Source organism: Chrysochloris asiatica, unplaced genomic scaffold (assembly GCF_000296735.1).
Source record: "Chrysochloris asiatica unplaced genomic scaffold, ChrAsi1.0 scaffold00223, whole genome shotgun sequence".
Lineage (NCBI taxonomy): Eukaryota > Metazoa > Chordata > Mammalia > Afrosoricida > Chrysochloridae > Chrysochloris > Chrysochloris asiatica.
Window position 1 is genome coordinate 1,400,072 of NW_006408741.1, and position 25,646 is coordinate 1,425,717.

General features: G+C 46.6%; 1 protein-coding gene across 1 annotated transcript in view; it reads left to right on the top strand.

Annotated features, from left to right (window-relative positions):
• The first annotated feature begins 1,419 nt into the window (after positions 1–1,419).
• The window catches only part of SLC2A7 (solute carrier family 2 (facilitated glucose transporter), member 7), a 54,886-nt gene continuing 30,659 nt past the window's right edge, over positions 1,420–25,646 (top strand). Inside the window, exons 1-9 of the mRNA XM_006873096.1 lie at positions 1,420–1,470; positions 2,950–3,048; positions 5,280–5,440; positions 8,254–8,378; positions 11,354–11,506; positions 15,943–16,068; positions 16,414–16,601; positions 18,949–19,059; positions 20,655–20,756. Of these exons, the coding sequence (XP_006873158.1) occupies positions 1,420–1,470; positions 2,950–3,048; positions 5,280–5,440; positions 8,254–8,378; positions 11,354–11,506; positions 15,943–16,068; positions 16,414–16,601; positions 18,949–19,059; positions 20,655–20,756 (1,116 nt within the window). The remainder of the gene's footprint in view (positions 1,471–2,949; positions 3,049–5,279; positions 5,441–8,253; positions 8,379–11,353; positions 11,507–15,942; positions 16,069–16,413; positions 16,602–18,948; positions 19,060–20,654; positions 20,757–25,646) is intronic.

Sequence of the window (25,646 nt, forward strand, 5' to 3'; positions counted from 1 at the left end):
CAGAGAAGAGGACTTAAAATATTTACTGATGAAAACTAAAGACCACAGCCTTTGGTATGGGTTGCACCTCCATGTAAAGAAAACAAAATTCTTTACCAATGGAACAATAAACAACATCCATATAAATGAAGAAAAGATAGAAGTTGTCAAAGACTTCATTTTGCTCACATCAACCATCAGCATTCATGGAAGCAGCAGTCAAGAAAGCAAATGACATATTGCATTGGGTAAATTTGCTGCACAAGACTTCTGTAAAGTGTTCAATAGCAAAGATGTCAGTTTGAGGACTAAGGTGCACCTGACCCAAGCCATGGTATTTTCAATAACCTCATATGCATGCGAAAGCTGGACAGTGAGTAAGGAAGACCATAGAAAAATTGATGCATTTGAACTATGGTACTGGAGGAGAATATTAAAAGTACCATGAACTAACAAAAGAACAAACAAATCTGTGTTGGAAGAAGTACAGCCAGAATGCTCCTTAAAAGCCAAGATGGTCAGACTTTGTATCTCATACATCAGACTTATTATCAGGAGGGACCAGTCCCTGGAGAAGGACATCATGCTTAGTAAAGTGGAGGGTCAGCAAAAAAGAGAAAGAACCCCCATTAGATGGATTGGCACAGTGGCAGCAGCAATGGGCTCAAGTATAGCAACGATTGTGAGTTTGGCACAGGACCAGGCAGTGTTTCATTCTGTTGTGCTTAAGGTTGCTATGAGTAGGTCTTGACTCAGTGGCACCTAACAACTACTAACCTAAAGGTTGGCAGTTTAAGCCCACTCAGTGGTTCCATGGAAGAAAGACCTGGCAATCTGCTTCTGTAAAGATTCAACTCTGTGTTCGAGTCAGTTCGGACTCACAGTGACCCTATAGGGCAGCGTAGAACTGCTCCTCAGGGTTTCAGAGGCTGTAAATCTTTATGGAAGTAGACTGCCTCATCTCCTGAGGAACAACCGGTTCGAATCAGTGACCTTTTGGTTAGCAGCCCAGTGCTTAACCCACTGCACTACAAGGGATTGTTGTTAAGTGCCATCAAGTCAGTTCCGACCCCTAGCGACCCTGTACAGGATTTCCGAGATTACCACCAAGAAAATCCCAAGGAGAAGTTCTGTTTTGTAATACATGGGTCGTTAGGAGTTGGGATTGACTGATAACAGCAGCGTTGGATGCAATGGGGGAACTTGGGTTTGTAGTTTAGATAAAATCCAAGCTGTCCAATTGTCACTGGCTAAACACCATTGCTTATCTTATCAACACGTCCAAGGAAAACAGGCTCTTGGGGAAAGTCTGCCCAGTCCAGAGGCCACAGGGCAATAAATTCACACATCCCAGGAGAGAGTTAACTAGTTCTGCCATGGTCAGCGCCCACTCGCCTGGACCTGGAAGGCAGAACGTACCTGCCTCCTACCTGAACAAGGATGGAAAACAAAGAGACAGGGCCTCCGAAGCCTGCCTCTCCCAGGGAGGGGGTGAGTGCCAGCGAACAGTCACCACCATTGTCCCTGTCCCACCAGACAGGGAGCTTCGTGGATAGAGAGGAGGGCTGCTGGGTGGCTTCTGACAAGGAGGGGCAGCCTCCTGGCCCTGTCCTTCCTGGGAGTACCAGCTCTCGGGGGTGGGTGCAGCAGGAGGGCAGTGTGCCTCCCATTCATCACAGTTCAGGCACACGGAGGGTGTGAAGGCCTGCCCTGGACAAGTTGTGCTCCCCCAACCCTACTTCAGAGGTCTTCTCTGAAGATTCTCAAATAGTACCCTTCTCTATTTGGTATCTGAAGTTCCCAGCCCCACTTAGGGCTGAAGGCAGCACGCAACTACTGAATTCCTGGCAGTGAGGGTATGGTGAGGCTAGGGGTGCGTGGGACGTGGAGGCGACGATGTGGTGGTGAGAATGAACAGGGGTGTGATGGGATGAAGGTGTGGATTGGGTGAGCATCTAGGTTGGAGGTGGGGTGAGGGTTGGGGTGAAGGTGTGGGTCTAGTGAGAATGGATATGGTCAGAATAGTGGAGGTGAGGGTATGGTGGGAGTGGGCTGTGGGTAGGCTGAGGCGAGAGTTGTGTGTTGTGGGCTAAGGGATAGAGGGATGAGGGCATAGGTGGGTGTGGATGGGTGAGTGCAGTGGAGGTTGGTGTGTGGTAGGAGTGGGATACACAGTTATAACAGGGAAAGGAGTAGAGGTTAGGGGGTGGCGTCCAGGACATGGGCTGCACCAGCTCGTCTCAGTCCTGCCGTTCCACTCCCTCCTGGGCTCCGTATGTTTTGGTAGTCAGTGAAGTATGTTTCTGTGAGCTCAGAGCTGCTTTGATAGGTTTTCCAGCTGGCCTCTTCTGAGGGAAAGACAAGTTATGTGTGGCCTCTTGCCTCAGGGCTGCTTTCTGTAGTTCTGTTAGAACTTTCTTTCCCCAAACCCTCCACATAGCTAACTTCTTCTGTTCATTTATGTCTCAGCTCAAAGGACATCTCCCCAAGAGGCCTTCCCTGTCCAACCTGCTGAAAATGCCCACACATCCCCCCACCTTTGGTTTCTATTCTATTCCTTGTTTTATTGTCTCTATAACATGATCACTATTTGGGATTATTTTATTTGTTTGTCTTTTTCCTTTTGGCCTTCCCTAGAATCTAAAATCCATGAGGAGAGTGTTTTCCTCAACCTCTTCCTGTGGCATTCCCTAGCACAAAGCCAGGAACAAAGTAGGTGCTCAACTATATCATCAAGGAAGGAATGAATGCATGCTCAGAGAAACAGGATCCCAGATCCCACAGAGCCCTGAGGGCCCCAGCCTTGGGCCACTTTTTCTGCCAAGCCATTTCCTCCACCTTCTCTGGGTATAGCCTGGGCTTCCCTTCACCCCACTTACTGTCTGATCTGGAAGAAAATGGAGGCCCAGCTATGGCCCCATTTCTGGGAAACCTGTAGCCAGGCCTGAACACAGCCCTCGACTTCCACAGCGACTCCAGCCCACGCTAGTTCTGGCAACACTGAGTGCGGCCTTTGGCTCTGCCTTCCAGTACGGCTACAACATCTCCGTGGTCAACACGCCACACAAGGTGAGTACAACATACGTTGGTGGGCAGCTGAATTGGGTCTGCAAGGCAGGAAGGCCACGTCATCTTTCTCTGCGGAAGTCGCTGTCTTTCCGATGGAAGCTTCCATCTTCCTTCTGGAGGCTTCTATTTCCCATCCTCTCCCTGCAGCATCCTCAGGCCTCTTCTAGATGTCTGCTTCTGGAGACCAGGAGGTGACTGGAGGTGTGCTCACAGGGAGTATCACCCTCTCCAGGAACAATGAGATGCCAGGGGGACCCGGATTCCTTACTCAGTCACTTTGACCCTCAATTCTGCTGCCCTTCCCTTGGGAAGATCACTGAAAGAAGCCAAAGAGAAGGAGTCAAGCAAACATTGACCCCTGGGGAATTTAAGTCTTGAGACTGAGGAGACGGGAAACAAAGGAAGCAGAGAAGGGGCCATTGTCATGTGTGGGAGACCAAGGACAGGGTGTCTGTCCCCAAGACTGTGAGTCAAGGGGTAAGAGAGAGTAAAGATGAGGACTAAGAACTGATGACTGACTGACTTGCGGAGGGTGTGGGTGACCTCGACAAGAGCAGCTGAGGTGAGAATTGGAGACAAAAGTGTGATTGGAGAAAGTTCAAGAGAGAATGGGCCAGATGAAGTCGAGGTTACCTGGGAGGGAAGGGATTTGAACTGACAAGTCAGCCTGAGAAGAAATGTAACCAGAATGTTCCTCAGAAGCAAGATTTCAACTTGCTTACCTCAGACACGTCATCAGGAAAGACCAATCGCTAGAAAAGGACGTCCTGATTGGTAAAGCAGAGGGTCATCAAAAACAAGAAAAATCCACAACGAGATGACCAGATACAGCAGCCAAAACAATGCACTCAGACAAACCAACAATCATAAAGACAGCAAAGAACCCCCAATGTTTCATTCTGTCACACATAACTCACCATGAGCCAAGAGTTGACCAACGAACAGCAACAGCAAACTGGAGCAAGATGAGAGAGCTGACTTAAGTTTTAATAGGGCAGGAGAGGTGTTTGTGTAGTGATCAGAAGGCCAGAGAAGGACCAGTGATATAGGACAGAGAGGGGACAGTTTCAAGCAGGAAGTCCCTGAAAGAGCCAGAGGAGGGAGGATCCTTCAGAGGAGAGCAGGTACAATTGCCATTCATTTGCTTATGCAAATTCTTCTGAATTAAAAACAAAACAAAACAATGTCTTTTAGTTTCGAGCTACACTTTAGTCAGTCAGCAGCTATTGCTGTTAAATGCCATCGAGTTGGTTCCGACTCAGAGCGAGGTATGGGGTTCCAAGGAGCGGCTGGTGAGTTTGAATCGCCAACCTTGTAGTTCAAACCGACCTTGCAGACCAGTGCTTCATCACACAGCACCATACCAGGACTCCCAGCTGTTATAGGAGGTACTATAGCCCATGCTGTGTATTTGTTGATGTGAGTGCCATCGAGTCAGTTCTGACTCATAGAGACCTGTATAGGGTTTCTGAAGAGTGATTGGTGGGTTTGAACCCCCGACCTTATGAGGAGCTTACAGCGCCACACCAGGACTCCACTGTGTATATTTATACACTTATAATTATTAGTCCTAGTGTGGTGCTGTAAACTAAGCACTGGACTTCTAACCACAAGGTTGGAGGTTCAAACCCACCAGCCACTACTTAGAAACCCTATACAGGTGGCTATATGTCAGAACTGACTCAACAGCACTTAACAACAGAAACAACAAATTATGACCATTGATAAAACATCTTTTCTTCATCAAGCAGTGCACCATCACATTATCACATTCAATGCCCACGCACATTCCATGATGCTATCTGTAGGGATGTACGCAGATCATTACTATAACCAATGAGAAAACGAACTATAGAGATTATATAAATTACATTTTTCCCAAAGTCACACTATTAGAAAGATTATTTCTCAGGTTCCTTTTTGAAGGGTTATTGTTAAGTGCCACTGAGTCGGTTTTGACTCATAACAACCCTGCATAGGGTTTCTGAGGGGCAGCTGTTGAATTTGAACCACCAACCTTTTGGTTAGCAGTCCAGTGCTGATCCTCTGAAAAGTGAGCTCTTTAACAGATCAAAAAGGATTTCATGTAATCTAGCTGCTCATTTCTGTCATCAAACTCAGTAACCTGAGAAACAGCTGGTTCAATTGTGTCCTGGGGGTATCGGCAGCCCATCCCTCCGTACAGTGAGTCATACAGTACGCTTTGCTGGGAACGGGATGATGTTTTCTAGGTCTTGAAGTCATTTTATAATGAAACCTACTTCAATCGGCATGGGACTTTCCTGGATGACAAGGCCATGCTGCTCCTGTGGTCTTGCACCGTGTCCATGTTTCCTCTGGGCGGCTTGTTGGGGTCTCTGATCGTTGGCCTGCTGGTGGATAAGTGCGGCAGGTAAGCAAGCAGAAGGCACGCTTCTCCTTTAACACTCAATGTTAGTATACGCACCTCCTCTTGGTGACTGGCAAGGCACAAGGTAGGGAGATGGTGCAAACTTGAAGATCAGGGGTATGAAAATCATAGTCCAAACATGGTCGTGACATCATGTGACCTTAAAGCAAGTCCCTGAATACCTCTGGGATTTCTTTCCCCGATCAGTTGCATGTGAGGGCAGTGGTGGTTCCTCTTCCATATGGGAGACCTGGGTTCAAGTCCCAGCCAATGCACCTCAGGTGTTGCCACCTGCCAATCATCGAGGCTTGTGTGATACTATGATGGTGAACCGGTTTCAGCAGAGCTTCCAGACTAAAACAGACTAGGAAGAAAGGCCTGGTTATCTATTTCTGAAAATCAGCTGATGAGAACCCAGTAAGATGATAATGGTCTGATCCATGAGTCAGGGAGACTCAATGGCAGCTAGCAGCAACAGCATGGGAATACATTCTTTCCCGTTATCTACTCCATACAGGTGGTGTAAGGAGCTCTGGTAGCCTAGTGGATTACGAGCTGAGCTGCTAGCCAAAAGGTCAGCAGTTCAAATCTATCAGCCACTCCATGGGAGAAAGATGAGGCTTTTTGGTCCCATAAAGATTTACAGCCTCAGAAACCCTATGCAGGGTCGCTATGAGTTGGAATCAATTCCACACTGCACACCACCACCACCACCACCACCACAGATGGTATAACCCTTGTGATCAAAGTTCTTAATGGTATTCAGCATAGTGCCTTGTAAGCACTTCTAGCAGGTGTTCAATAAATGCTTTGTGATTGGGCTTGGTTTCAAGGTCAGGTGCTCTGGACTCCAGGTTGCAAAAGCAGCAGCCACTCCCTAGGTGGGCTCATCAGAGTTCTGTTGTCCTGAGGTTTGGGGTTCAGGCTGAGTCACTCCATGTGCCACTCACCGTTCCATATCTTGGTTGGAAATGAGGAACGGTCCTCTGTACTTTGCTTTGCTTCCACGGATCCACTAAGCTTCATGCTTAAGCCCAGGTACTCCAAAGGCGTGACTCCACAGATAAGGAAGGACAAGCGCACAGGGCAAGGTACCCAGGAAGGAAAAGTGTGAGCCCAGGTCACTGGGCTCTGCTCAGGGGTGTCCTTCATCCAGGCCCCACTCATTCTGAATTCATAGTCACACTTGGACTTGGATGCACCAAGTCAGGCAATTTGTAGGAAGGAGTGGGAAACTCTCTAAAGAAAACCAACTTTTAAAGAATCTCAGCACATTCCATTTCATCCACAAAAGAAACAATTATAACTGAGATTTCTATATTGAAGCACATAATATAATATACAGCATTTATTTTCTAACTACTTCACAGTTAATTTGCCAGACTACTCATATATATGTACTTGAATGAAGAAAACTTCCAATATGCTGTAATTATAATTCAGGCTTTTTAGTAGTTTGGGCTGTGCTGCTCTCAGGCCATTTGGAGTGTCCGAAGTTCTTGAAGCCCAGGCTTGGCCTCCACTGTCCTGCTTGAACCCCACAGCCACAGAACTTCTGCCACCAAGGAACCTTAATTGTTGTTGTTGTTAAGTGCCATCAAGTCAGTTCTGACTCATAGCGACCCTGTATAGTATTTCTGAGGAACACCTGGTGGGTTTGAACCACCAACCTTGTAATTAGCAGTTCGGTGTTTATCCTATAGCTCAGACTAGTCTTATTTCCTCTCACTTTGCAGAAAAAGGAGCCTGAGGTCCAGGGAAGCACAGTAGAGCTGGCCTTGTCCTTGTAGTTCTGACAGCCCCAGCTTCCCTGAGGCTAGCTGGGAGCCTGGGAGTCAGGAGGCCTGGAGTTCTGGGCTGGCATGAGCTCTTTTGGGAGTTCCCACAGGGGTGCAGCAGCCCCAGGGAGTGCATAGGATCCCTGTGGATTGTCTGGGGAGCACTCATGGCACCCATTCAGCAGCAGGCACCTGGCTTCTACACCAGAGCCCACCCTCCTGGTTTAGCTGACTCGGAGTACCTATATCAGTTGGATTCTGGTGGCACACACAGGTCTGGGCAGTAGAGGGGAATAGCAAAGGATGATGCAGCGGACTGGGCTGCTCTGCCACCTTCAGCCTGGAGGGGCCGAGGGAGAAAGTAGTTCCTGGGGGCTAAGAGAGCTATGAGAGTTCTGGTGTGGCACTGTGGGTTAATGCGCCAGACTGAAAAGCTGTTTGAACTGCAAGGTCGGTGGTTCAAGCTCACCAGCTGCTCCTGTACAGGGTCGCTAAGGGTCGGAACTGACTCGTCAGCACTCAACAACAAGAGAACTATGGGAAGACCAGCCAACCACTGCAGCCCACAGCAAAGGGACTCCCTTCCCTCCTCCTGACCCACTGGTGATCTTTGGCAAAACCCAAGCCAAAGGCGAGAGGGAGGGCAAGGGAGCCACTGATGCAAATCAGGATTGGGGCATCCAGTAAGGAGAATTGGGGTAGATCACTAAGACAGGGCAGAGAGGGCACATCCAGCATAGACATTCACACCCTCACCTCCATTTCTCCACCTTGAGAGGGACATCGAGTTTATCTATCCACTGATGCAGGAATCCCGTTTAGCATTTCTGACCACAGTCTAGCCTCTGCCTGTGCTGTTAGAACACATCCCTCCCAAATCTTCTTCCCCATTCGTCCTTGCCTTCCCATTCTCCCCACCCATAATTCCTTTCTCAGGCACATTCCTGGCACCTCTGAATGATGCGTTTGGACAATATGGTGCCCAAAGAGCTCCTGCCACTCAGCCCCCCTGCACTCTGGATTTTGCTGTTGTTGCAGAAAAGGGACCCTTCTGATCAACAATGTCTTTGCCATCGTCCCTGCCATCCTCATGGGAGTTAGCAAAGTGGCTAAGGCTTTTGAGCTGATCATCTTTTCTCGAGTGGTGCTGGGCATCTGTGCAGGTATGTGGGGTAATAGCTGACACGTAAGCTGTACTCGGGTTCACATTGGTGGAGGGGCCTAGATGGACACCCCAGTCCTGTTGGCCAAGGCTGGAACTGGGACTGGAGGGAGTTGGACTTCTTTCAGCTCTCCTGGCTCAGTCTGGATCTTCCCACTTTGGGAGCAGCCTCCCGTCTCAGTCCTTGGGCCTTAGGAACTGTGTGGCCTTCCTTTAATTTAAAGTCTTTCATCAGAAGGGATCTTGAAACACACACCTTTGGCTCTTGGAACCTTGTCCTAAGACAATCATGTGAGAAGGTGGTCTCGTTTGCCAGAGGATGAAAGGGGAGATGGAGAATTGAGACAACCAGCAACACCCAGTCCTGCAGACCCTCTCCTCACAGCTGTATGATGAGCCCGTGGGAAACTTCAGGGCTGCAGCTGCTTGGCCAAGTTCAGAATCAGGAAGAATAGTGCTTTTGTTGTTTTGTCCAGTTGATTCTGACTCACGGCAATCCCATGGTCCACAGGGTTTTCTTGGCTGCAATCTTTACAGAAGTAAAGCCTTTTCTTCTGTCATTTGGTGCTGCTGGATAGGTTTGAACCACTAATTTTTTGACTACCAGACAAAGGCAAACCATTTGAAAACCTAGGAACTAGAAGAAACAATAACTTCATGTTATTATTATTAATTATTATTTATTGTGAATTGAGTGAAGGTCTACAGAGAAGGTTTTCCGTCCAACAAAACATACACTTCATTTCATCTCAATGATTGCAATCCCTTTCTGTGGTTCTTATTTCCATCTACTCGCCTTCCCATCCCTTCTCAACTTTGTCCTCAGGCAAATTGTTGCCCCTTTGATTTTAAGTGACTGACCATTCCATGGTAAGCATACTTTTCTAGTGTTTTTATCACCTCTATATACCTATCTTGGAGTCCTGGTGTGGTGCTGTAGGTTAATGCACCAGACTGCAAAACTGCATGGTCGGCTCACCAGTTCAAGCTCACCAGCTGCTCCTTGGAAACCCTATACAGGGTCGCTATGGGTCGGAATCGACTCGACAGCACTTGACAACAACAACAAATACCTATCTTAGCTGAACATTGGGCCATGAGGGTGAGTCCTTTACAGACCTGAAAGGTGGCCAAGGGCCATAGTCTCAAGTTCCTCCAGTCTCTTTCTGACTAGTAAGCCCAGTCTTCTTTATATATGTATATAATTTGGAGCTTTGTCCTACATTTTCTCCCACTCTATCTGGGACCTCCTAATGTGATCCCTTTCAGAATAGTTGGTAGTGGTAGATAGTCAGGCACCATCTAGTTCTTCTGGCCTCAGAATCATGCCGTCATGTTCACGTGTTCCATTGGACCAATTATTTTCAAGCATCTTCAATTCTCATAACACTCCTTTCTTCCACACATGGAGAGACCAATAGTTGCACCTTACATGGTTGCTCACTCATGAGCTTTTAAGATCCGGGACGCTATTCATCAAAGCAGGTTATAGAGCATTGTCTTGTGGACTGTGTTATGCCAGTTGACCCTGGTGAATTTCACGTTACTTCCTGGTGTGGCGCTGTGGGTTAATGCGCCAGACTGCAAAGCCGTTTGAACTACAAGGTCGGTGGTTCAAGCTCCCCAGCTGCTACTCAGAAACCCTATACCGGGTCACTATGGGTCAGAATTGACTAGACGGTACTCAACAACAACAACTACCCAACACCGTGGAGTTGATTCCCACTTATAGTGACCCCATATAGGGTTTCTGAGACTGTGCCGCTTTACAGAAGTAGACTGCCCCATTTTTCGTACTTGGAGTGGCTGGTAGGTTTGAGCCAGTGGCCTTTTGGTTCGCCTACAGCAACACCAAGGCTCCTTTGAAAGGTCCCTACGTGGCACAAGGGAGCATGGTGGCTCTAGAAGATAGACACTGCACTGCAGTCCACAAGTTGGCAGTTCAAGTCCACCAGCTGCTCCACTGGAGAAAGATGAGATTTTCTGCTTCTGCAAAGATTTACAGCCTTGGAAACTCTACACAGAGTTACTATGAGTTGGAACCAACTTGACAGCACTTAACAACAACAAGGTGGTGCAAATGGTTTGCACTTAACTACTAACCTAAAGGTTGGCAGTTTGAATCCACCCAGCAGTACCAAGCAAGAAAGGCCTGGTGATATGCTTCCTGAAAAATTATAGCCAAGAAAACCCTATGGAACTCAGTTCTACTCTGTGATGCATGGGACTGCCATGAGTTGGAATCAACTTGTTGAGAAAAGTTTTGGGGTTTTTGGCTTTGTTATTTTAAGCCCAATAAATAATAACAACAACAAAACAGCTGTACACTTTCACCATGGGTGGTGCTGTAGGAGATGCACCGGACTGTTAACTGCAAGGTTGATGGTTCAAACCCACCAGCCATTCCTCAGGAACCCTCTACAGGGTCTCTATAAGTTGGAACCAGCTTGACAACACTTAGGAACAACAAGGATGAGGCTTTACAAGATATCTACTGAGGGATGTACAGTTTAAACTGATGATTATGGGTCACTTGGTTCTTTTTGTTACTTTAGGACCCACGCTATACTTGTATAGCTTCATTAGCATAAAAGAAAATTCCTAACAGGGTCATAATTATAGGTACAGGGGTTAGGATTTTAACACAGCTTTTTTTTCAAGGGTGAACACAATTCAATTCACAACACTGCTAGCAAGAACTAACCCCTCGGAGAAGCTCCCACTTCCCACTGCCATTGAGTTGGTTCTGACTCGCAGTGACCTCGTCTCAGGTTTCCAAGGCTGTAAATCTTTACAGGAACAAAAAGTCCCTTCTTTCTCTCACTGACTGACTGGTGGGTTTGAACCACCAACCTTATCCTATAGCACCACCATGGCTTCTGATGGAGAAGCTGATAGAATTGAATTAAATCTCAGGCTCTGGGTCACAGGATTTGGAAAAATCTTCTTCTTCTGATAGTGTTTTGTCCAAACTAGGCATATCGTACAGTGCCCTTCCAATGTACCTGGGAGAACTGGCTCCCAAGAACCTGAGGGGCACCTTGGGGACAATGACCGAGGTCTTTGTCATCGTTGGAATCTTCCTCGCTCAGATCTTCAGCCTGCAGGCCATCCTGGGAAATCCCACAGGTAATCAACCCACAGAGACCTGGGGGCAGGGGATGGGGTGCATGTACCAGAGCCACACACGCACTGGGTCAGTCTCTCATCCAACTGTGCACGGTGCTGCAGATGGGTCAGGCCAGATGAAGGCTGAGGGTTGGCCTTGGGATCAAATCTGTGCAAATGGTGGTCACTGGTGATCTTGGCAAGGTCAGGTTTGTGGGCTGATGGGGCAAAATGTGCTTGGAGAGGGGTCAAGAACCCATGGGAGGAGGAGGAGACAGGCAGTGTAGACACCTCTTAGGAGGTTGATTATAAAGGGAAGGAACAAAGGCGGGTGGTAGCTGGAGGGGCAGTGAGGTCCAGAGAGAAGGGGTTTTTCTTTCTAGTTGACAGAAATAACCATACACTTGAATGCCCTGTTTTTGTTGTTGTTGTTGGGTGCCATCAAGTCAATCCTGACTCATAGTGACCCCATGTGACAGAGTAGAACTGCCCCTGTAGGGGTTCTAAGCTGTCATCTTTATGGAAACAGGTTGCCAAGACTTTCTCCCATAATGCTGCTGGGTGGGATCCAACTAGCAACTGAGAGCTTAAGGCCTAGGAGTGATGTGTTACTGATGTGTTACCGACATGCAGGCAGACTGGTATTTGTAGATGGGGAGTGAGGGGAATTATGGTGGGGAGGCCACAAGGGACACAGGAAAGGAGGAGGAGACAGAAGAAAGTATGAACTACTGTGAGATCGAGGTTCACATGAGAGAAGACGCTGGGATGGAGAACTTGAGTGCAGGCCCCTGTAAACAAAATAGGTGTTTTCTTTTTCTAACAAACATTTTCAAATCACCTCAATTTCACAAATGTCCTTAATGGAGGTATCGATGTCTTTGCAGTCCCCCCAGTTCTTTGAGGAGGCTCAAAGCCTTGGAACCCAGTGGGTGCCCAGTGGAAGACCATCAGGCATAATGATTCCCAAACTGCCCTTTGGTGCATGCAGTTGGCAGTGACACACTCCGACTCAAAGAGAAAGACTTCAACCCCAGGGTTGTGAGGGAAAGCCAGACTGGCCGGTTTCTGATGATAGTCATGGAGTAGTGTGTGCTCGGGAATCCCTGGGTGGTTAAACACTCAGCTACTAACCAAAAAGTGAGAGGTTCAAATCCATCTCGAGGTTCCTAGAAAGAAAAGTTTAATGATCTCCTTCTGAAAAATCAGTCATTGAAAACCCTCTTGAGTCCCTGAGTGGTACAAATGGATAAACTTGAGTATTAGTCAAGGAGCTCTGGTAGCATAGTGGTTACGAATCGGGCTGCGAACCTTAAGGTCAGCGGTTCGAAACTACCAGCCGCTCCGCGGGAGAAAGATGAGGCTTTCTACTCCCGTAAAGATTTACACCCTCGGAAACCCTGTACAGGGTCGCTATGGGTCGGAACCGACTCGACGGCACTTAACAACAACAACAACAATTAGTCAAAAGCATGGAGATTCAAATCTTTCAAGAGGTACCTTGGAAGACAGGCCTGGAAATCTTACAAAAGGTCCCAGCCTTGAAAACCCTATGGAGCAGTTCTACTGTGCCCACCTGGGGTCACCATAAGTAGTTAATGACCCAATAGCAACTCAACTCAACATGTAGAAATAGCTACATACATATATACATATACTATGAACTCTGGTGAAGAGCTTGGCTGCTAACCAAAAGGTTGGTGATTCAAACCCACCAGCCATTCCACAGGAGAAAGTTGTAATGGTCCGTTTCTGTAAAGATGACAACCTTGGAAACTCTATGAGGCAATTCTACTATAGGATCACTAGGAGGCGGAATCGACGCAACAGAAACATGTATTTATTTATTTATTTTGTGGTATGTGTATCCTGGTATGGTGCCATAGGATTAGCACTGGACTGCTTACCACAAGGTTGGTGGTTCAAACCCACCAGCCTCTCCTCAGAAACCCTATAAAGGGTGCTATGTGTCAAAACTGGCTCAGCAGCACTTAACAACAACAACAATATATTATTTTGTATACTGACTATATGTATTATTGATTATATACATACATATGTGTAGCATTGGTATAGAGGTGTAAGATAAGTACTGGACTACTAACTACTTACCACAAGGTTGGCAGTTCAATCCCACCAGCTTCTCCTTGGAAACCGTATACAGGGTCGACTCAAGAGCACTTAACAACAACATGTATCGACAACATGTATATAATATATATGTTGTTGTTAAGTGCCATTTGAGTCGATTCTGACTCATAACGACCCTGTATAGGATTTCTGAGGAGCGGCTGATAAGTTTGAACCGCCAACCTTGCAGTTAGCAGTCCAGTGCTTATTCTACAGCACCACACCAGGACTCTATTATATACATATACACCTCCCAAACAAATACATGTACATATGTATATGTTGTTGTTGTTGTGAAGTACCAAGGAGTCGGTTCCGATTCATAATGACCCTGCACATGGTTTCCGAGGCTGTAAATCTTTACAGGAGCAGAATGCCTCATCTTTCTCCCGCAGAACCACTGGTAGTTTCGAACTCCTGACCTTGAGGTTAGCAGCCCAACTCATAACCACTACACTACCAGAGCTCCTTACATACGTATATGAGGGACCTTCAAAAAGTTGATGAAAAAATTCCATTATATATTGTGGTATTGTAAGATAAGCACTGGGCTGCTAACCAAAAGGTCAGCAGTTCAAACTCACCAACCACTCCTTGGAAACCTTATACAGGGTCACTATGCATCAGAACTAACTCAACAGCACTTTAACAATGACAGAAACAACAGCAACAAATATAGAGAGCGAGATATGAGCTTCAAGGAGCCCTGGTATAGCACTGTAGGATAAGCACTAGACCACAAGGTCGATTTGAATCACAAGGTCAGTGGTTCAAACTCACCAGCTGCTTCTTGGAAACCTTACACAGGGTTACTATGAGTCAGAAATGACTATGGTACTTGACAAATAAGCTTCAAAAAATTCATGGAAAATTTTAATTAAAAGATAATGGAGTCTTTCCATGAACTTTTTTGAAAGCCTCTCATATACATACATGGTGGTAGTGTGCCATGGAGTCAATTCCGACTCATAGCAACCCTGCATAGGACTTCTGAAGCTGTAAATCGTTACAGGAACAGAAAGCCTCATCTTTCTCCTGAGGAATGGCTGGCAATTTTGAACTGCTGACCTTGAGGTTAGCAGCCTGACTCGTAACCACTATACTACCAGAGCTCCTTCATATACATACATTGTTGTTGTCGTTGTTGTTGTAAAGTGCCTTCGAGTTGGTTCCAACCCATAGTGACCCTGTATAGGCTTTCCGAGGAGCAACTGGTGAGCTTGAACCACCGACCTTGTGGTTCAAACTAACTGCAATCCAGCACATTAACTCACAGCGCCACACCAATTCTCCATATGCATACATGCTGTGGTTGTTAAATGCCATCAAGTCAATTCCAACCCAGAGCGATGCTGCATAGGATTTCCAAGGAGCAGCTGGTGAGCTTGAACCACTGACCTTGCAGTTCAGACCAACTTTGCAGTCCAGAGCATTAACCCACTGTGTCACATACACACAAATAAATAGATAAAAAGCCCTATAGAGCTCAATTCTACTCTGATACACGCAGATTTGCCAGGAGCCAGAGTCAACTTGTTGGCAACTGGTATTTTGTGCTTGGTGAGTGTGGTCTCTCTCACTCCCTTCCATGTCTTAATGTACTTACTTTACTGGTGGCACTTAACAACCAGAAGAGGCTTAGCGAGGCTCGCTCCCCATCAGTTTACATCCACGTGGGGGGAGGTAATATGTGCAGATCTGTGCTCTTGGTCAGATCTCAGTACCTCCTTCTTAATCCAAACCTTCTAGAAGGATCTCAGACAGTCACAGCACAGGGACTGCTCCCATCTCCAACCATAACATTGATACACGACATGGCTTCTCCAGGGTTCAAACTTACAACCCACACACTATTTCCAAGAAAAGCAATACTCTTCTTACAAAACAAATGAAGAGCACATATACATTTCTTTTTTCTTTAAATTTTTATTGTGAATTGAGTGAAGATTTACAGAGCAGATCATCAGTCCCACATTAACAAACCATACACTTGGTTTCATTATGGTGACTGCAATCCTTCCATGTACATTACTTCACTAACAGTATTGACCTCTATTCACATTAACTCTTGCCTCCTCCCTATGTCTTTCGCTAGAACCCATATCCTTTTTGCAGTTATATTTTTTTTCATCTTTAATGTGGAACCCCTTTGTGGGTGGGCCCTGGGCAGCCACATCTTGGCAAGGACTGTCTCTACTGTCCTTACTTCTCACCAAGGGCTGAGACACCACAGGTGAGCAGCTTTCTAAGAGGAGAGACTTCTGGTGGAGCCTCAGGGGTCCCCTGGTTGGCCAGGGTCCCAAGGCTGTGGTGTTGGTTCCTTCCAGGCTGGCCAGTGCTCCTGGCTATCACCGGGATCCCCGCATTGCTTCAACTCCTGACCCTGCCCTTCTTCCCTGAGAGCCCCCGCTACACCCTGATTCAAAAAGGAGACGAGGAAACAGCACGTCAAGGTACTTGTGACACAGGCTGCTCTGTCAGAGCCCCTCCTGTGCTTGCCTGTCCCCAATCCTGCTCTGGGGGGCTGTGGGAGGCACAGGCTCATGGTAGGTGGAGGGAGCCTGCGACTGGGAGCCAAGAGTATAATCAGGATGGGGTGCTGTGTGGTTGGGATCAGTCACAGCACTGGGACCTAGTTAGGGTCAGGTGAGCACTTAGCACTGAGTGAAGGCCACACTGAGCCTTGAGTGGAAAGGTGGGCAGAGATGAGGAGAGCTGTCCTTGCTTGTCCATAACCTCCATTAAAGCAGCTGTGGGGACACTGGACTGTTTGGGGGATGCTCTCTGCTCTTTCACAGCCCTGAGGATGCTGCATGGCTGGGCAGATGTGGAGGAGGAGATGGAGGAAATGCGTCTGGAGGGTCAGGCTGAGAAGGCTGAGGGCCACCTGTCTGTGCTTAATCTCTTCACGTTTCGGCCTCTGCGGTGGCAGCTCATCTCCATCATTGTGCTGATGGCTGGCCAGCAGCTCTCTGGGGTCAATGTGGTATGTGGGGCCATGGGGGTGGTCACTGAGCCCACTGAGCCCAGAGCACAGGCTTGTGTTGGTGAGAGGAGGGTTTAGTCCTGGGCTGCTCTCTGTACACAAGGCTGCTTTGGCAAGGATCCACCGGAAGGCAGTTTTGATTGAATGAAACACAAGGAACATTTCACAAACTATTATGGGTAGTATTTAAGACACCCTGTTGGTGCAACAATTAGGTGCTCTGCTTGCTAACTGAAAGGTCAATGGTTTGAATCTACCCAGCAGTTCCATGGGAGAAAGCTGGTGGGTGATCTGCCCCTATAGAAAGTACAGTCTAGAAATCCCTATGGAGCTGTTCTGTGTCACGTGGGATGGCTCTGAGTTGAAATCCATTGATGGCACCTAACAACAACATCATGGATAGAACTGATATGGTTGGTGTTGGTTGTTACATGCTATTGAGTAAGCAGTGGATTTATGGTAACCGCATCCACAAGAGAACAAAACCCTGCCCAGTTCTGCACCATTCCCACAATCTGTAGCAGATCAGACCATTGTGATCCATCGAGTTTTCATTGGCTGGTATTTTAGAAGTAGATTGCCAGGCCTTTCTTCCTCTGTCCACCTTAGTCTAGAAGCTCTGCTGAAACTTGCTCAGCATCATAGCAACACACAAGCCTCTGCTGACAGACAGGTAGTGGCTGTGCATGAGGTGCATTGGTCAGGAATTGAACCCAGATCTCCTGCATGGAAGGCAAGAGCTCTACGGCTGAATCCCCACTGCTCCCTTAACATTCTTTCTGCATGCAGAGTTCATCTCTGCATCCAGGAAGAACAAGAACAGAGATGAGTTGCGAACTCAGTGGATGAGCCAGAGTCCCAGGTAGAGGGCTGTGATGACGGTCATCTTTTACTGCATAGAACAATTGTTTTCAAGTGACTGGTAGCCAGGTGGCTCTGTAAATGAAGGTGTGTTTTGGAGCAGCCTGGAAGCAGGGGCAGAATGCCATGACAAAACCCACAAGTTCTGTCTGTCTCCCAAGCCCACCTCTCCCCATTCACCCACTACCCTCTTCTCTTGCTCCAGAGCTTTTTTTTTTTTTTTGGCTTCCCAGTCCCCAAGAGAACTTACCACCTGCCAACAGTCCTTCCTTCTCTGCACAAGAGCCCAACTAGACTGAGAGAGAGGGTGGGTCATTGTTCCAGCCTGTGCCAAGAACTCACTCCCGACGGACGTAGCCATGACCAACAGTGGCTGGCATTGCTCTGTGTGAACGCGGTTGCTTTGGTTGTAACTGAATCTGATACTGGTGTGGAGTAAAGGGGAAAAGTCTGAAAAATATAGGGGGTCACTTCCAGGAAATGCAGGAGGTTGAGGAGTAAACCACTTGGTATCACAGGAAAGACCTTTGAGCTGGGCTTATGAGGACTCAAGGATGTTTACCGAGTGAGAAGTCAGCAGCCCATGAAGGAGTTCCTGGATAGAGAACAGCACTTACGGCTTTTGGAAGGGTGTGTGAGAGAGTCCTGGTGTGGCGCTGTGGATTAATGCACTGGTCTGCAAAGTCAGTTTGAACTGTAGTGTCGGCGGTTCAAGCTCACCAGTCGCTCCTCAGAAACCCTATACAGGGTCACTGTGAGTTGGAACTGACTCAACGGTACTTAACAACAACAACAATATGAAACTATCCTTGGGACTGGGCCAGAAGAGAAACTGAGCTTTGAGTGGACTTGGCCCAGAAAGCGTGTCAAGAAAGCTTTTTAGGAGGACTGAAATGGCGGAAACAAAGCACCCGAGGAGATATGGTCTTGGAGACTGCGTGGTAACCTGAAGACTGGTGGTTCAAACTAACTCAGCAGCTCCACTGAGGAGAGTCTGCTGAACTGCTCCGGTAAATAGGGTTGTTAGTGTGGGTGCTGTTGACTCATGGTGGGCCCATGTCTCACAGTAGCACTGCCCCCTAGGGTTTCCTTGAGTGTGATATTTGTGGAAGCGGATGGCCAGGTCTTTTATAAAAAGTACAGCTAAGAAAACCCTCTGGAGTAGTTCTCCTGTAGAGCACATGGGGGCACCATGGGTCGAGAATCGGCTCAACATCAGCAGATAACAATACCAACAGATGGTCTAGTCCAGCGTCCCCATTGCATAGGTACAGACACCCCCCACCCCCGAGGCTCCGCAGAGGCCAGTTTCCACTCCAGGTCTCCTGACTCCAGTTTGTGGCCTTTCCTCCACAACCTGCCTCCTCCTTCCTGTTCAAGGGGCTCCCATCCAAGCTTCCAGGATTGTTTGTTGCTTGAGTCAGAAGAATAAAGCCCCTGCCTGGACCTCTGGCTTCTCCCCACAGCCCCTGTATGTTTGTTTTAGATCAACTACTACGCAGACATGATCTACACCTCAGCGGGTGTGGAAGCTGAGCATTCCCAGTATGTCACAGTGGGGGCCGGCGTGGTCAACATAGTGATGACCGTCGTCTCGGTGAGTGGCCGGAGGATCTCCAGAGGGGCTATAGTCATCCTAGATGTGGTGGCAGGGCCAGCCCTGGGTGGTCTGAGAGATATGCACTTTGGGCTGCCTGTAGACTTCCTAACTGTGTGACCGCATATCACTCAAATACCTTCACATCCCAGTTTCTTCCTTTATGGAGTGGTTATGGGGATTGCAATATGGGTATTCTGCTATCGGTGCTCTGTTTTGTTAGTGTAATACAGTTTCTTTAGACTTTGTTGTTAAGTGTCATTGAGTCGGTTCCAACCCATAGCAACCCTGTACAGGGTTTCCAAGAAGCAGCTGGTGAGCTTGAACCACCAACCTTGTGGTTCAAACTGACTTTGCAGTTCACCGCATTAACACGACATGAAAAAGCTGAGCTGACAAAGGTGCACTCATGAGAGGATGTGACCACATTTCCCAAGTTATCTTATTATTGTTTGAATTCTGGATTCCTGGGCTACCTGTGAGGTTAAACCTCTTCTAGAAACTTTCTAATTTATGTTTTCCCAGAGCTAGTATAGGCCCTGGAGTGGAGCGGTAGGATAAGCACTGGACCTCAAGGTTGGTTTGAACTACAAAGTCGACGGTTCAAACTCAGCAGCTGCTCCTCAGAAACCCTATACAGAGTCATTGTGAGTCGGAACTGACTTGATGGCACTTAACAATAACAGTGACAGTGTAAACCCTAGCCAATGTTCAGAGGATGCAGAAGGCTGGAGAGGCAGGGATGGAAAAGTTGATAAAAGCAGGAGAGGATAGAGAGAAAGTTGAGGGAGGGAAGGGGGGCAGGTAGCAATCCAACTCCAGACCCTTCTTGGAAGTCTGTCCACCCCTTCCTCCTGCTGAACCCCTTAGCTCCCCTCCACTTTTCCCTCTGTGGGGAACCATTCTCTGTCATCTGAACCTCCTCTCCAAGGATAAATAATCTTGACTAGAACCTTCTTCTCCATCCTTATACCTGGAGAAAGTCAAGCCAGAAAGAGGCTGTCTCTCTCCCCCCAGATGATGAGGCTGGAGACAGAGCTGATTCCAGCCCTTTTCCCTTCCTTTTTCTTAAAACACAAGGGCTTCAAGAAGTTTGTGGGAAATGGAATCGAAAGATGACTTTCTGAATTCCCCTTGTACTGGCCTGATTTGTAGTGATGACAGTCCCCTGGTGGTCGTGAGGACATGAGAGACCACTGCCTGAAAGGGTGCTGGTGGGCTGGAGCAGAAATGCAAAGAGGATTAGAAATAAAGAAAGGAAGCCAGGGTCAGAGCTTGGGATGTCATTGGCAGGAGGTGCCTATCTGGGAAGAGCCCTGGAAAGGATGGGACTAGGGAACCCAATATTCTAGGCAACCTGCATGTCCATTGGAGCCGCGGGTCGTAGGGGTGGTGGTGTGAGATCCAGGGGTCCGCAGATGACTGGAACAAGAATGCAGAGTCTGACTGCATGACCTTGGTCCAAGCTATAGGTAGCAGGGCTACGAAAGGGATGTTTGAGGAGCTGTGGAAGGAGGGATGGGACACAGGGGCCCAGCTGGCAGGTCCCAGAGTCCCTGGGCCTGCACGGCTCCTCACCCGGCCCTCCCCTGCAGGCTGTTTTGGTGGAGCTGCGGGGACGGCGGTGCCTCCTGCTGACCGGCTACGGTATTTGCGGCTCTGCCTGCCTTGGCCTCACACTGGTGCTGCTTTTCCAGGTCAGTACCACACTTTCTGCCAATCCAGGGCCCAATCGGGAAGCTGGAGGGCCTCATCACGGAACCTGTGCCCTAACCCATGTGGCTGGTCCTCAGCCTGTAGACTCCCTACCCCTTTTTATACAAGTATGCTGTGCCTCCTTTACCAAGCCTCCTGAAATGAAACTCAGTTGCTCTGCAGTTGAAAAACCTGCTCATCTGCTCCTGTAAAGGAGTCCTGGTGTGGCGCTGTAGGATAAGCACTGAACCACAAGGTCACTTTGAATCGCAATGTTGGCCGTTCAAACTCACAAGCCGCTTCTCAGAAACATTATACAAGGCCACTATGGGTTAGAACCAACTTGACAACACTTAACAACAACAACCCCTTTGTCCTTGAGTTAATTCCAACTCAGAGCTACCTATAGGCTAGAGTAGAAGCGGGTTTCTGAGTCTGTATATCTTTACTGAAGAAAACAGCCTCATCTTTCTCCATTGGAGGTTGGTGGATTTGAACCACTGATCTTTCAAGTAGCAGCCAAAACATTTAGCCCACTGCACCGCCAGGCCTTCTTCTGTAGAGATAACAGAGAAGAAAACCATATGCCAGTTCTACTCTGTTACATGGGGTCCCTATAAATCAGAATCAACTTTGTGGCCCCCAACAACAACAGAAGGTAAAAGAACAAGGAAAAAATTTACAACAAAATATGTATTGTATGCAAATGTTTGGGTGGTACTACACTAGAAAACATCTGCATATAGTAAGTGTAGAATGAAGAGTCATATTCGATTCAAGAAATACAAGTAAATAAGAACTGGTGTTGGTTGGTTGGTTATGTGCCGTGAGTCGGTTCCGACTCATAATGACCCTGTACAGGGTTTCCGAGGCTGTAAATCTTTACGGGAGCAGAAAGCCTCATCTTTTTCCCGCAGAACAGCTGGTAGTTTCGAACTGCTGATGTTGCGGTTCACAGCCCGATTCGTAACCACTATGCTACCAGAGCTCCTAAACTAGTGTTGTTGTGTGATGTCCAGTTGATTCTGACTCACAGCAACCCCGTGTGTTATGGAGTAGAACTGCCCATAGGGTTTCCTTGTCTGTAAATCTTGACGTAAAAGATTTCCAGGTCTGTTTTTCCCATGGAGTCAATGTTGAATTTGAACCACCAACCTTTGAGTTAGCTAGCAGTCCAGTGCTTAATGTTGGTGCTACTGAAGATCCAAACTACTGTTGTTACATGCTGTTGAGTCAATTCCCAATGTATCTGTATGTGACCAGAGAAAGAGGGGACCAAGCAGGGACAGCAACATCCCCAGACAACATAAAGGGTGGGATGGAGGAAGTGAGGAAAGAATGGGATATTCTCACAAAGAAACTTGGTCTAACTGGTAAATACATTGTTAAATAATTGCCTGTTGTTAAATGACATCAGGTGGGTTTCAACTCAGAGGGACGCTGTAAATCTTTACAGAAGCAGAAAGCCTCATCTTTCTTTTGCGGAGTGGCTGGTGGGCTCGAACCACTAGCCTTGTGGTTAGCAGTCCAGTGCTTGTCATACAGAGCTACCATGTTCCTCAAATAATTGCCTAGGTTATAGGAACAGTTCTTCTCTTGGAATCCTTCCACTTGTCAAGATATATGTTCATCTCTCCTGTTAAAGGAGGCCTGGTGTGGCACTGTGGGTTAACGTGCTGGACTGCAAAAGCGGTTTGATCCTCAAGGTTAGTGGTTCAAGCTCACCAGCTGCTCCTCAGAAACCCTACACAGGGTCGCTATGGGTTGGAACTGACTCAATGGCACTTGAGAACAACAACTATTATTATAAATATCTTGGAGAAGAGATGAGGATGAATTGGAAAAAGAAACAATAAAATGAAAGGCTCTTAAGTAGTTGAGAATAATGTCAGAGTAAGATTAAAACAAGGTGTCCCAACAGTTAAGCCCTCAGCTGCTAACTGGAAGGTTGGAGGTTCCATCCTACCCAGTGGCTTAGAATGTCAGAGAAGGAGACCACTGGGTGGGAGGTTGGAGATGAATATTGGGAAGAGTTTCAAAGACTTGGAGATCTTCTCCTGTAAAGATTGTTGATATTGTTGTTAGGTGCCATTGGTTCGGACTCATAGCGACCCACGTACAACAGAATGAGACGCTGTCTGGTCCTGCCTGTGTTTGAGCACACTGTTGCACCCACTGTGTCAATCTGCCTCAATTGAGGATCTTCCTCTTTTTCACTGACCCTCTACTTTACCAAGCATGATGTTCTTCTCCAGCGAAAAGTCCTGATAATATGTCTAAAGTATGTAAGAAAAAGTCTCGCATCCTCACACCTAACAAGCATTCTGGCTATAATTCTAAGACAGAATTCTAAGTTCATTCTTCTGACAGCGCATGAACTATTCAACATAATACGCCAACACCATAATTCAAATGCTTCATTCTTCTCCTGTCTTCCCTATTCGTTGTCCAGCTTCTACATGCATATGAGGTGACTTGGGTCATATACCGTGACTTGGGTCTGGTGCACTTTTTTCTTCAAAGTGACATCTTTCCTTTTTTAACACTTTAAAGAGGTCTTATGCAGCAAATTTGCCTAAAGCAATACATTGTTTGATTTCTTGACTACTGCTTCCACCGACTCGACGGCACTTAACAACAACAACAAGCTTCCATAGGCATTGATTGTGGAACCAACTAAAATAAAATCTTTGACAACTTCAATCTTTTCTCCTTTTATCATGTTACTTATTGATCCAGTCGTAAGGATTTCTATTTTCTTTATGAAATGTAATCCATATTGAAGACTGTTGTCTTTAATCTTTTTCAGCAAGTAAGATTGTGCCATCTATATATTACAGACTGTTAATGAGTCTTCCTCCAACCCTGATGCTATGTTCTTCATATAATCCAGATTCTCAAATTATTTAATCAGCTTACAGATTGAATAATTATGATGAAAGGAAACAACCTTAACACACACCTTTCCTGGTTTTAAACCACAAAGGATCCCCTTGCTCTCTTCCAACAACTGCCTCTTGATCTATACCAAGCTCTGCATAAGCACAATTAAGTGTTCTGAAATTCCCATTATTTGCATATCCATAATTTGTCTGATCCATACAGTCAGTTCAATGTCTTTGCGTAGTCAATAAAACATGTCTTTCAGGTGTTCACTACTTTCAGTACAATCCATCTGATATCAGCAATGATATCCCTTGTTCCATCTTCTCTTCTGAACCCAGCTTGAATTTCTGGTAGTTTCCTGTTGATGTACTGCTGCAACCATTTCTTAATTATCTTCAGAAAATTTTTCTTGGATGCGATATTAATGATATTGTTCAATAATTTCCACATTCTGTTAGATTACTTTCTTTGGAATGGGCACTAATATAGCTCTCTTCCAGTCAGTTGGCTAGGTAACTGCCTTTATAATTTCTTGGTATATACAAGTTAGCACTCCAGCATTTTATTTATTTGTTGAAATATGTGAGTTGGTATTCTGTCAGTTCCTGGAGCCTGTGGTTTTTGCCTTCAAAGCAGCTTGGACTTCTTCCTTGAAGTAAAGACCAAGTTCATCAAATTGTAGCACTTTACACTTGCTTCTTGTATTAAACTTCTTTATCTTCCTCTAATCAAGTTCTGATCATCAATCCATCCTAGGTCAAATGGGCTCCTCCCCCCACTTCATATCAGCTGGACACTTCACTCTCAGGTCTAGCCCTCAATGACTAGGTCCATGGGCTCAGGAGTTCCCAAGTCTCCCTAAACTTTGGACCAACCAGCCCTTCCTCTTCTCTCTCTACCCTCAAGGTCAACAGGAGTCTATGGAACATGGTCAAACTCAACCCATGTCATCATTGTCACCTTTCCCCCATTTCCACTCACAAGTAGCCCAACGCAGTCACCAGCGAGCTTACTCAAATCCATTCTTGAAATAGTCTCTAAACTCAGATGGGATAAACTCAAGGTTGTATTTTGGTTCTTGTGGACCAAATTTAATTTTCATCATTTTCACTTTGAACTTGCACATGAACAGATGACGGTCTGTTCTGCAGGTCTGATGGATGACATTGAACTTCTCCATCATCTCTTTCCACAGTATAGGCTCTTTGATTCCTGGCAAGGTCCATGACAATAATTGCAATTTGTTGCTGAAAAAGGGTGTACTGCAATTAATAAATCATTGCAAAATTCTACTATGGGATCCCCAACATAGTTTCTCCACCACGCGTCTGTCAATCTGTCATACTGTGGTGGCTTGTGAGTTGCTGTGATTCTGAAAGCTATGCCACTGGTATTTTAAATACCGGCAGGGTCACCCATGGTGGACAGGTTTAAGATGAGCTTCCAGATGAAGACAGACTAGGAGGAAAGAGTGACGAACTAGTTCTGAATATTTAGTCACTGAAAACCTAATGAATAGCAGAGAAACACTGTCAGATAGAGTGCAGGAAAATGAGCCCCTCAGGTTGGAAGGCACTCAAAATGCAACTGGGGAAGAGCTGCCTCCTTAAAGTAAAGATGACCATGATGGCACGAATGGAGTAAAGCCTGTGGGAGAAAACCCACAGGACCTTCATTTGTTGATGGGGAACAACTCAAAATGAACAGAGACAGCTGTAAACATCCATTGAAAATTGGAACATGGAATGTATGAAGTATGAATCTGGGAAAATTGGACGTTGTAAAAAATGAAAAGCAATGCATAAACATCAATATCTTAAGCATTAGTGAGCTGATTTTGAATCTGACAACCACATGATTTACTATGCCGGAATGACAAATTGAAGAGGAATGTTGTTGCATTCCTTGTCAAAAAGAACATATCCAGATCAGTCATGAGGTACACTATCTGTGATAGGATAATATCCATGCACTTACAGGGAAGACCAGTTATTCAAATGTACACA